General features: G+C 38.3%; 1 protein-coding gene across 2 annotated transcripts in view; it reads left to right on the top strand.

Moving 5' to 3' along the window:
- Positions 1–12,309, top strand: part of LOC127809869 (uncharacterized) — a 54,166-nt gene extending 41,857 nt beyond the window's left edge. Inside the window, exons 4-12 of one of the 2 annotated variants that reach the window (XM_052349020.1) lie at positions 6,586–6,689; positions 6,814–7,012; positions 7,113–7,234; positions 8,426–8,492; positions 9,446–9,496; positions 10,451–10,503; positions 10,676–10,886; positions 11,254–11,424; positions 11,917–12,309. In XM_052349020.1, the coding sequence (XP_052204980.1) occupies positions 6,586–6,689; positions 6,814–7,012; positions 7,113–7,234; positions 8,426–8,492; positions 9,446–9,496; positions 10,451–10,503; positions 10,676–10,886; positions 11,254–11,424; positions 11,917–11,976 (1,038 nt within the window). In that variant the 3' untranslated portion in view covers positions 11,977–12,309. The remainder of the gene's footprint in view (positions 1–6,585; positions 6,690–6,813; positions 7,013–7,112; positions 7,235–8,425; positions 8,493–9,445; positions 9,497–10,450; positions 10,504–10,675; positions 10,887–11,253; positions 11,425–11,916) is intronic. The other variant, XM_052349021.1, reaches the window with a different exon arrangement.
- Positions 12,310–12,917: the final 608 nt, after the last annotated feature.

The following is a 12,917-nucleotide window of genomic DNA, read 5'->3' as shown; positions in this document are numbered from 1 at the left end:
ACCCATTGTAGGCCGAAGTACTCAACACCTTCTGGCCATTGGCCATTGTCACGCTTAAGGGTGGCGTCCCTGTCAACTAACAATTTAGCCTCCTTACTGTGTGCTCGTCAATAAAACTGTGGGTACTCCCACTATCGATCAAAATCATCAGGGTACTCCCCTTGGCCTGTCCTCCTACCTTAATAATTTTGTTATTGGCCACCCCCTTCAGGGCATGAATAGATATTTCTCCATTGTCTTCCATGCCCCCGTCATCCTCCTCTATCTCTTCCTCCACCTCCTAGTCACTTCCTTTATTCCCTTCTAACAGCAGAATCTACCTCTGCAAAGCTGCCCCGGGTGGTACTTGTCTCCACACCAGAAGCATAGTCCTGCTAATCTTCTTTGCTCCCTCAATGGATCTCCTGGGGGTGCTGTGCTTTGACCCACAACTCCTCTTACCCCGCTAGTACCCTTGCTTGCTTCCCGATTAGAATACCTCCCTACTCCATTTTGGGTCCCTGCCATCATTCCCCTTGTCTGCCAGCCTTTGCCTCTTTAACAAGGCTTCTACTGCTAGCTCCTGTAACCGAGCATCTTCCGATGCTTGAGCTACAGTTTGGGGTCTAAGCACCTTAACCATCGGCCTTAATTCGTCATTGAGGCCACTCAAGTAACTTGATGCAAAATAGGCTTCGGTGAGATAGGGGTTGTATTGGATCATGTAAGACCTCAGCTCCTCAAAGCGTTTTTGGTACATCTCTACACTTCCCGACTGTTTAAGCTTGTTGAACTCTTCCACAATGTCGGCCATACTTTTTTCTCCAAACCTTCCACATAAAGCCTCTATGAACTCCCCCCTTGTCAGGTTTCTCCTTGGTCGTATGACTCCTTGATACCAAACATCAACCTCCTCATTGAAGTAGGTTGCTGCCAGCGGCACCTTCTGCGGCTCTAGAATGTTATGCCATTCGAACAGCCTTTCCTTATCCACCATCGTGGGTTAATCCCTTCGAACACTGGAATGTCCATCTTAGGGAGAGGGAACCCTTTTGGTTGATGGTTCATCAGACCTGCTGGCCCTCTTCCTAGTATTCCTTCTTCTCTGCCACCCTAGTTGGTTAAGCTCCTCCTCATGTATTTCCAACTCCCGACCAGCTCTATCCCTTTGAAGGATAGGGTCTATCCCTTCTCTCGGAGGGAAGTCAGGTGCTAGCCTTATCAGTTGTTGTCGGCCTAGCATGGCCATGTACTGCTGCATTTGTGCAGCTAGTTCCTCCCGTACCCGTCTAATGGACTCGTCCAACCTCCTTTCCATTCCGGCGCTCTCCACCCGGCGGTCCAGTGCAAGGATCGCCTCCTAATTTCGAGTCGTACCCAGCCCCAATTGCTCCATCTTACTTTGACATTTCGCCACGACCACCCCAGTTTGCTACAACTGTGTTTCAAAGTTCTTCATACGCATCCCCTCAGCCAGCGAAAATCCTTCTCACCCACTGACCAGAACAGTGCTCTGATACGAATGTGTCACAACCCCGTTGGACGATAGTTGTGTTTACCACAATTCCGAGAGAATTGCGAAGGAGATAGCAAGGAATTAGAGAGAGAGATAGACGAGAGAGAGACAGAGGAAGAAGGAGAGAGAGAGAGAGAGAGTAGCTAGAAGAGAATATTCTTGATTGTTTTTGCATGCCTTTATACTGCACAAAAGGGTCCTATATAAGGACGTTTGGGGAATTATTCCCTGACAGATGGGCCCTCTTCCTTAATCGTGTAACAGCTAGATTCTAACCAACCTACTGCTCCCACTAGCGCCTAAGGCTACAGTTGGAAGGAACTTACAATTAGAAGCAAAATTTAAAAATTACTCTTGGTAAACTGCCTGTGTGACAGAGGATAAAAAGGGCAGTCCTCATAGAATGTGACATTGGAGGACAAAAAAAAATTGCGAGAGGGGCAATAGCAATTGTATCCTTTTTGGGAGGGAGAATACGCAACAAAGATACACTTAAGTGCTTTTGGTTCAAATTTGGTTCGAGAGGGATTAGTGTTGTGAACATATATAGTGCAACCAAAGACCTTGGGAGAAAGAGAAGTAAGGAGATGGAATGGGGAAACATATCACGAAGAGTGTTAAGAGGAGTACTCAATTGCAGGGCTTTAGATGGAAGACGATTGATGAGGTAAGAGGAGGAAAGAATATCCTCTCCCCAATAGGAATGAGGAACATAGGTAGTGAACATCATGGCTTGGGCTATCTCAAGTAGGTGTTTGTTTTTTTTCTCTCAACCACCCCATTTTGTTGAGGGGTGTATGGACATGAACTTTGATGGAATATGCCATGTTCAGAGAGATAGTCAATGAAATCATAGGAAAAATATTCTTGACCATTATAAGTTCTAAGAACATGAATAGTTGTTATGTCATTTGTACTAGATTAGGACTTCATTTGTAGACGATTATTTTGTACTACTGCATTTGTATGTTTTTTTTTTCCTGCTTTAGGGTTAGAATGAGTATTCTTCCAGAAAGCATGTTTCTAGAAGGACAACCGACCGAGTTTGTTATTTCCGATCATGCAGTTAGGCAGTTGTAACTCATGTCCCTATGGCCTATAAATAGGGATCGTGGGGTAGGCAGGATGCGAGCTTCATTCTTAGAAGTTTTCTGTTTCTATCTTGTGGATTGGGATTGATTGAGTGACTGAGAGTAAGGCTGGGGATAAGCTTTTGTAATCTCAGGGAATCCAGTTAGCTTTCAGGGTATATGAGCTGAGTGAGGATTCGGGTTTATCTCTGTAATCATCCTAAAGATTGTTTCAAGATAGTAGATTGAGAGAGGTTGCATCAGTCTGGATGTAGGTCCCATAATTTGGGACTGAACCAGGATAAATCACTTGTGTTCTTTACTGTTTTCTTATTCTTGTTCGTTCTCTTTTATCGTTTGTGTTCTGGGAGGTTTTGAGTGATTTCTGTGAGTTATTGGGTTGAGAAAGTCTCGAGGAAACGCTGTGATTTTACTCTAACAATAGGAGTTTGAAACACATTCAAAATGAGTTTGTGAAACCTTTTGAAAGTGTTACTGGCATCTAATTTTTCTCTCATAAGATAGACCTAACAAACTCTAGTATAATCATCAGTAAAGGTTATAAAGCAACGAGAACTCGAGATATTGGGATGTTTAGCAGGATCCCAAATATCACTATGAATTAAGTGAAAAGTTTTAGATGGTTTATGGGGTTGTATAGGATAATGAGAATGAGGTTGTTTAGCTAGGGTACATTGCTCATAGCCTCACACTGAAAAGATTGTTTTTTATTAATGAAAATGTGAGGATACAAGGATTTTAGATATGGGAAACTAGGGTGTCGTAGGCGTTTATGCCACAATAGAACATTGATGTTAGCTGTTACAGAAAGGACAAACTTTATTGGTTGGAGAACTTGGAACATCTTATGTCATATAGTAAAGGCCATCTCTTGCCTTAGCAGTGCCAATCATCGTCCCCAAAGACTGGTTTTGAAACATACAGTGGGATGGGAAAAAAATTACCCTACAATTCATATCTCTGGTAAGTTTACTAACTGATAGTAAATTACACTATAATCTAGGTACATGTAGAACATGTTTCAACTTTAGTTTTGATAAACACACTGTTCCAAACCCCAAGACAAGAGAGGTTGTGCCATCAACCATAGAAATATCAATAGTTGTGCTACAAGGTGTATAATCCATCATAGAGTTAGCCAAACTTGACATATGATTTGATGCACCAATATCCACTATCCGAACATGTTTAGGGAGCTTTCATGAGATTAATGAGTACTGAGGAATGCCTTGTAGGGCTATTAAAGTTGTTGGCTTAGGAGTAGGACAACCTGAGGAGTTTGTACGTGCAGTTTGATTTAGTAGCCTATATAAGGCTTGAACCTGCTCTGTTGATGAGTTTAGATTTGTGTTGTTCCTAGGTTCAGTGGAGACTTCAGTAGCATGGGCTGATTTGGTAGTTTCTCTCTTATTTCATGGCTTTCAATTCGCTGGTTTGCCATGAATCTTCCAGCATGTTTCTCGTGTGGTATGGTTTCTTACAGTGGTCACACCACTGTTTGTCCTTCACTTGATTTTTTGACAAAGTATTCTCCTTTTTTACAGTTGCAAGAGCAGAGTGTTGATGGCCTAAGATTGAGTCTGTCTGTTGGGTGAGCATCACCTTACTTCTGCTTTCCTCTCTTCTTACCTCAACAAACACCTCTCTCAATGTAGGTAAGGGTTTAGTACCTAATAATCTTCACGAACTTCATCAAAATCCGAGTTAAGACCATGTAGAAAATCAAAAACACAATCCTTTTCTAACATTTTAATGTATTTTGTGCTTTCAGTTGGACGCTCCCAATTAATAGTATAGAATAAATCCATCTCATGCCATAACTCAGTCAAAACATTTATTTTGTAACATTATGGTTAACTTGTCTGGTTGTACAAATAGCTGGCCTGATTTCAAAACATTGAGAGGTATTCTCCAAATCGAAATACATTTCTTGGGTTGCATCCCAAATCTCTTCTGCAGTCTTGTGGAAGAGATAGGTTCTACCAATCCTTGGTTTCATTGAGTTGATAAGCCATGCCATAATAGTTGAATTTTCTGCTTCCCATATGCCATAATTTGTTGTTATGCTTGGTGGAGTAGGAATTACACCTGTCAAGTATCCAGCTTTTCCCTTCCCCTTGATTACGAGCAACACAGATTGAAACCATTATCTGAAATTACTCCCATTCAATTTATGTTGAGTAATCTGTAGAGGATGGTTATCAATAGGGTTTGTAGAAAAATTGGACTGAGAATGAGGAATTATGAGAACTCGTGGCTGAGGCTTTGATTATGGTTGGGTTTGGTAGAGTTTCGGCCATGATTTTCAAACAGCGTAGACCTCAAGATCTAGGTGACTAGGACTTTAGCTCTGATATCATGAAATAAGCTGAATTCTTGAAAGCTTGCTTGAATATTATTAAATCCGAGTAGAGGTATTTATATAAGTACAAAATATCTATCCTATCTCCTAGAAAACAAGAATAAATTCAAATTTAGATAACAGTAACTAACATTCAAAATGCTAGAATTTATCTGAAACTGTATCTTTCCCTTGAATCTTGGAGCTTTATCTTATCTTCTAGGCTTCCTTATCTTTTAAACCTTCAAGGCTTATCTTATCCAACCACTTTATCTTTCCTTTTTAAACTTGAACTCCCAATCTCGTCATCCAACATTATATATAAGATGTTTGCAACTAAAATGTGAGTAAATTAATTTGAGTATTATGTGTGTTACTGAACATGATGCCATCTTAAATAACCAATTTTAGAGGTATCTTTCCTTTTTAAACTTGAACTCCCAATCTCGTCGTCCAACATTATATATAAGATGTTTGCAACTAAAATGCGAGTAAATTAATTTGAGTATTATGTGTGTTACTGAACATGATGCCATCTTAAATAACCAATTTTAGAGGCCTTTTTAGTTGAACGGTGTCCGTTTCCCCTGATAGTAAATTTCCATGTATTTTTCTTTAAGTTACTAGGTGATCAGATGTGGACAATGCTAAAGGTAGCAATTGTAGACATTGTACAGTCAGATTCTGCACAACTATATTTGACACTTGAGTTCTGATAAGAGAAAACTTTTTTGTAAATGACAAGAAAGATTTATTCTGGGGGCTGGTTATGCTCATATTCAAAGGTGTAATGCATAGAATAATTTTCCTATGAAAACTGTTATAAATGGAAATTTACATATAAAAAAAGGGTAAATTCATAGTCAGACCTGAGATTGCAACTGACATGTAAAGTCTGAGTTTCACAAAAATGTGTAGTTTGTCTTTTGTTTTATCAAGTCATGGTATAAATAAATAAATTTAATTTAACAATGGACATACTTTTTAATCAAGTTACCAGAAGGAGATGGATGTAGCCAGCTGAATCCCTGTAACTTGGACAGTGGCTTTCAAGTTGAGTTTCATTTTGTATTAAAATTTATGAGAAACGTGATTGAAACTCAGAACTTGAAAATAGAATAAGTCACGGATACATAACAAGTGAACAGAGCCATCCTCTTTGGTAGGGATTTAGCACTCCTGCTACCTAATCTTGGATTATATACTACATTTCTATTCAAAATTGTGCCTATCTGGGCTGAACAGAATTAGGGAATTATTGACTGGAAATTAAACAACTAGTTGGCCATTCCTTATCTGTAGCCTTGTAAGTCTGCTTAACTTCTAATATGTAGTAGTAGACAACATAACTAAATTTATATGGTCCTACTTGTTTTAAATTATTAGATTGATGTAGTCATTGTTTAGCCTGTTTTTTATTGCAAGTGCGATAGGTTTTTATTGCCCTTGCAGTATGGTTTTTTGTCACTTTCTTCTTAATACTTCATTGTCTACCATTTGAAGTAAAATCACAGTTTAAGTGACCGTCTTGATTTATTTTTTTGAAATCATTATACATTCTACGACAGGAAATATTATCTTTCAGGTTTTCATATACTATAACCATATCAAATATCCATTTAATTTAATCAAGCCTGAAAATCCTGTCCATTTTTTAGCCTTCTTTTGTACTAATTCAGGAAACAGGATGGATGCCAAGGCACATTGTAGCTCGGGATGAACACATGAACGTAGTGGGCGTTTGCCCACTTTATCTTAAAAGGTGTAGAATTTTTTTCTGGATAGAATCTTCTGAATTAGTTTTCCTGTTAGGTTTTTCTTATTCTTATCCCTCAGCTTTATTTGGTTTCCTGTTGGCTTATTTATTTTTTGATTCAACTGTGCAGCCATTCTTATGGTGAATACGTTTTTGATCATTCTTGGGCAGATGCCTACTATGGTTATGGATTAAGATATTATCCAAAATTACAATCTTGTGTACCCTTCACTCCAGTAACTGGTCAAAGGATCTTACTACGGGATACCCCATTCAAGGATCAGGTGTTTGACATTGTAGTCTCTGCAATGAAGAATCTGACTGCCAAGGTTTGGGATGAACCACACCATCATTTCACTATGTGCTGGTAGAATTTAACAAACTAGGTTAAATTGTTGTGACCTGACCTATACTTCTGGATGTTTACAGCTTCAGGTTTCATCATTGCATGTCACTTTTCCATCTGAAAGTGAATGGCACAAAATGAAGGAAAAGGGGTTCCTGCAGAGGATTGGCATGCAGTACCACTGGAAAAATCGCAATTATAAAAAGTGAGTGATATTTAAGATTGCATGACACGCATGATTAGGAACACGGACTAAGGTGCTACCTAATGACTTAATTTCATGCCATCCTGCTCTGAAGTAGATGCTTCTTGTGTTTCTCACTAGCAAGGATGACAACTGGGCTGGTGGGTTTGGTATGACAAGAATCCCTGTTTAAGGGGAGAAGCCCCAGTTGGCACCTGCCATTATGCCATAGACAGGTGGGGTGGCCCAAGATTTTACTGGTTTAAGGAGTTAACGTGTTTGTTAGAATTAAAATTTTTCGAACTGGTCACATATGATTTTACTAATGTGGCAATGGGGGCAGTTTAGCCTTACAATATGAATTGTAGACTCCATTAAGTTCCATGTGGGCTGGAACAAAGTTTTGCAGGGGCAGATAACTACACAGGTTGCCTCTTAAATGATATATTGTTATAGGATTCAGAACTGCTCCTTGATAAGCACTAAAAATGAACATTATGTTATTCTAATGTACCTCAATATAAAATGTAAATTGTAAGTTAATTTCTGGTAGAATCCCATGTGACTGGGCTGCAATGAAGTTTTGCAAGGACGGATGACCTCACAGGTTACCTCTTAAATAATGTATTGTTATAGGACTCAGACATGCTCCTTGACAAGCACAAGAAAGAGCATTATGTTGCACCCCACCTCTTCCTTGAGGAGTACAACTGGCATGAACCCCAACCCTATTGTTTCCCCACATTTCCTCCATGCTCAATTATTTGGATGTTACACGTGTTGTTCTAATATACCTAACTATAAAATCTAATTGCACATCAAGAGATGCATTCTTTATTTCATGTCCATATAGATGCCTCTATCTTGTTGATATTGTGAGCATGAATGCCCCGTGACAGCAATGATATCAATTCCTGTTGGAGACACCTAAGAGGCCGGGTTGTCTAGTTTGGTTATCACCCAGAATTTTACCTATTTATATGAACCATAATCCCATCCCTCCTCCCTGGGTTGTGGGCATGGTATCCCCATTCCAGTAGGGGCAGATCCAGGCAGGTTATTAGATATACAGGGAAACTATAGTTGTCAGTTGATAACTTGTGGATCCATGTAGTACACTACTAAATCTTATGCTGCATTCTTGCTTGTCCGCATTTAGATGTGCATTTAAATTGTTTGTATCCATTTACTTGTATCCTTTCCATGCCTCAGTTTTGATGAGTTCTTGATGGACATGAAGCAAAATAAAAGGAAAAATATTCGCCAGGAGCGCAAGAAGGTTAGTCCTTTGCTATCTTGTTTCGTTTGGTAAGTTTCTTGATAGGAAATGCATTGCATGAATTCTTCTGAAAGCAACCGATGATGGTAGTGTTCCTCTGAGAATTATTTGGAATGTTGTATTCTTATTTCTATAATTATATGAAAAAATTATCTACAAGGTCTAATTGGTGGTAACTTGATGCATCTTTTACAAGTCATAAGGAGGCCACATTTAAGAAAAATATGCGCATATGCTACCAGAGCTTCCTGTGTTATATTGTTGGAAAAGACATTTGAAAAGAGGGGCCACGGGGATGGGGGGCAGGCAAGGAATAAGAAGGGATAGCCATTGGTAAAATGTCTCTCGGATTTATGCAATCCAATAGCAGATGTACACTTTTCTGGATTTTGTCTTTTTAATTTATAATATGGAACAGTACTTCTAAACTAGACTAAAACCTGATATTTTGACAAGGTGAAATACCCAGGAAGGTGGGTTGAGAATTGTTTAACTTTAGATTGGTCATTCCATATGCTAAGATTTGAAGAAATGCACTACTGTACGCCAATGCAAGAGAAGTTAATAGTTGTTGCTCTCATACTGTCTTTGAGGATTAGACCAAAAGTTGAAAAATGGTAATTGGAAAAAACTTTAAAATTTATGTGTCCCCAAATTTTAATGACTTTTGTAGTCTAAACTATGAACTTTAGAATAATTTCTTCTAGCGTATGAAATGTATGTGTTCACTATCACTCACTTTCCCTCTTAATGTTAATATAACTGATCTCATTGAAATCTATTCTTGATTAGTTGGCCATCTATGGTAGTGAAATAATGTTAATTTTTTTATGATGGAAGCAGTTGGTCCATTACATTTAGAACATTCCTTCTCTGTTTATATGTGAAGAGGTTAAAAAATTTGTTCTTTGGGCCATAACTTACTAATTACCTGGATGGACTACCTGATGCAGATTCCTGCTCAAAATTTGACCATGAAACGCTTGCGAGGGCATGAGATAAAGGTACTTAGCTTTATTACTGTTTCTGAAGTCTGAGTCAATTTTAGGTTAATAATGGGGTGACTAAAAATTTTCAGAGATTCTTTTTTACAATTTGCTTCTTCCATGTGTTTCAGTTCAGTAGTTGTTATTTGTGGTGGGTCTTATATGGATGGAAAACAATCTCTGTGAAAATTTTTAGCATCATAACTGAATGCCTTAGCATTTATGCGGTCCAACCATTTTTAGTATTTATGGTGTGAATAAAATAATGCATTGCAAGAACTTAACGAAAATAGTCCTGGCAGGAAGAAAATAGATCCGGTCAATTGGATTAAGATTAATTAGCAGAACCCTAAATTTAGAAGTGCAAGAAATTCGTGTACTCATCATATTCAAAGTTGACACATGAATGTCATATTATTTAAAATTTTGTGCAAGAATCTAATTAAATGTATTTTTCAAATTGAAGAAAACACAGTACAAAGATCAGGTTCAGTAGGATAAACCCTCGTCATATTGGCGGCCATACACAAGGGAACCATTAGAACTCTGATTTCAAGTATCCAAAAAATGTAATTTAGGTGCCTTCTGCATAATAATAATTTCCCCCAAACTGTTGCCATAGAGATTCTGGTTCAGATTTCAGTTTCTGTGCTATGTGTAATTGGTTCTTTTTTATAACATGATGCAAATGGATAAAAAGAATCTGCTGGTTTAATTCACACTTCCCACCAAATCCTAGTCTTTTCACTTCTATAACTATCCTAATAGTTCCTTGACATTTAAGATGCATCGTCTTATTATGAACTCTTTGTCAATATATTAATAGTTCCTTGACATTTAAGATGCATCGTCTTATTGTTGATTGATTAATAATACCGGCAATATGACCTTTTGAATTCTTTATTGTCTGTACTTTTATGCTAAATCAGTTTATTTTGTTACTTAATTCTTTCTGTGGTTATGTGTTGGCAGGCTAGCCACTGGGATACCTTCTATAAGTTCTACAGGAACACAACTGATAACAAGTTCGTTCTTTTTTCTCTTTTTTTCTTTTTTTTTCCTTCTCCTTAGTGATAGAAGGAAGTAGAAAGAATAACTGATCACCTTCCTGTTGCTTATAGTGTTTCCTGGAAATATGCTTAATCGTCTGGATATGTTAGAATTCTCTGGTCCAAGTCTTTTGCTGATTACTTGCAGGTGGGGTAGTCCTTATCTAACAAGGGATTTCTTTCACAATATGGGTGCAAAATTGAGAGATAATGTACTACTTGTTGTCGCTGAAGAAGGCAGTGAACTTGTTGCGGGAGCTCTCAATCTTATTGGAGGAGATACATTGTATGGGCGCTTGTGGGGGTGTCTTCCTCGTGCTTATTATCCAAGTTTGCATTTTGAAGCATGTTATTATCAGGTTTGGATTTTGACTATTTTGAGTTAATTCCCAGTGTATCGATGAAGCAGACCTCAAAAATACGACTATGAACAATTATTTTTGGCTTTGAGGATTAAACAAGAGGATGAAATTCTTAAAAGTAGCATTTGCAGTAATAATGATAATAACAATAAATTTAAAAAAGAAAAAATGAGGAAATAATAAATAGATAAATAGCAAATATTGTTGTTTAGAGAAACATAACTTTTAAGTAATTTTGGCCGGACAGAGTTTTGTAATTGTTATGCAACTAAAACGTTTTCATGGTTATTTTCTCTGCCTTATGCTTAGTCTTGTCGTTTTAGCTTGTTTCATCTATTGATTTATTTATTTGTTTTGTATTTAGGCTATTGAAGCAGCTATAGAACTTAATCTGGACAAGGTAGAGGCTGGAGCCCAAGGCGAGCACAAAATCCAGCGTGGTTATATGCCAGTGACAACTTATAGTTCTCATTATATTGTGGAGGAAGAGTTTAGGAATGTGATAGATGATTTCTTGGTGCGAGAAGCTGCACAGGTAAATGTCTATTTCTCTTGTAGAGGAGCGTACGTAGAACTCCTCCTTCCTATAGAATTGATACTTTATGCATCATCATAAGAACCGAGCATATATCAAGGCAGTGTACCTCACTGCATCATCTGTCTCATGTCACCAAGTTTGATCAAATATTTTACTTGGGAAGAGTTTAGGATTTTGCTTGAAACAAGTTCCAGTCTTCAGAAGAGTGACTTGTGCTATAAACTAAGAACTGAACCAACACATACTTTTCATCAGTTCATAACAAAGTTTATGGCCTTATTCTTTCCCCTCATTAACGCAAGCCATTCCCAAATTCATGACGTTCGAAGTCTTTAAATGTTGCATGAACTTGCAAACATTATCAGTTGCAGAAGTCTACCCGTCTAAGCAAGCCATTACATCAATCTCCAACTAGTAGTCCATGTACATTTTTTTTCTTTTTTGCCCCGCTATGTTTTTTTGCTCTTTTGAAGTGCTTTTCGTTTACAGGTGAAACTTGTTACGAAGCTTATGCATGATTCTGGCCCCTTCAAAGATGGTCTGCAGTAGGCGCCCAACTTTACCGGCCATCCAAAACTAACACGAAAACATGGCGATGCCAACTAGGCCTGATAATGTGTAGCTTGTGGAGACTTGTAAATTTGTTCCTAATTTTGAGGCTCCGAGGAGGGAGTAATGCATGCTGGGGTCTGATTCTGTGCGGAAACAGGAGAAGTCTCTTCCTACTGATTAATTGAAGGGAAGACATTGCAGTGCACAAGGAAGGAAAATTCAGCGAAAAGGAGACATATAGGTGAAAATATAGATGTACATATTGCCCAACTCTATCCAAAGCTCCTTTTTATGGTAATTATGCCGTGTCAAATAGCAATTTAGTTTTCACTATTGGCCAAAATCATTTAGGTCTTAAAAAGATTTGCTTTTCGTGAAAATAAGCAGTTGGCAAAAGTCTAATCTTTGAAAACAAAATTTCCTGATGACTGGGAAATTATTGTGGAAATGATATTTGGGTTCTGTTTGGGCTTAAAGTAGACATGGCCCATTTAACTGGGAACATAATCTCAAGTCTGCATTATGTATCAGTCAGTGCCTTATTAACAAGCCCAGGAAATGAAACATCATTCAGGCCCATACAGCAAGCAGATTAGGGCTTTGAACTGGACAGTTTTTTGTGGGCCCAAAACCCAATTGTATGGATTCTATTAGTCGGAAGCCCACTAATTTCACTCGGCCCACTAGCCATTCAAAATGGGTCTTGTTGGGCTAACGAGGCCGAAAGTTGGCCCATAAACCAAACTTTACTCGGTACCCCCAAGAATTGGCCAGGCTGGGCCCATTAAATTGATTTATTAGGCCCATAACCAACCAAACTGAGCCTACTAGCCCAATATATTAGGCCCACAGCCTGGAATTGGAGACGAATTTTAATAGGCCTACAAGCCCAATTAAATAGGCACCAAATGGCCCACGAGCCCGTACAAGCTTTTCTC

The sequence above is a fragment of the Diospyros lotus genome, chromosome 9 (genome assembly GCF_014633365.1).
Source record: "Diospyros lotus cultivar Yz01 chromosome 9, ASM1463336v1, whole genome shotgun sequence".
Taxonomy (NCBI): Eukaryota; Viridiplantae; Streptophyta; class Magnoliopsida; order Ericales; family Ebenaceae; genus Diospyros; species Diospyros lotus.
The sequence above is the reverse complement of the archived record's forward strand: the minus strand, read 5'-3'. Positions and strand labels throughout refer to the sequence as shown.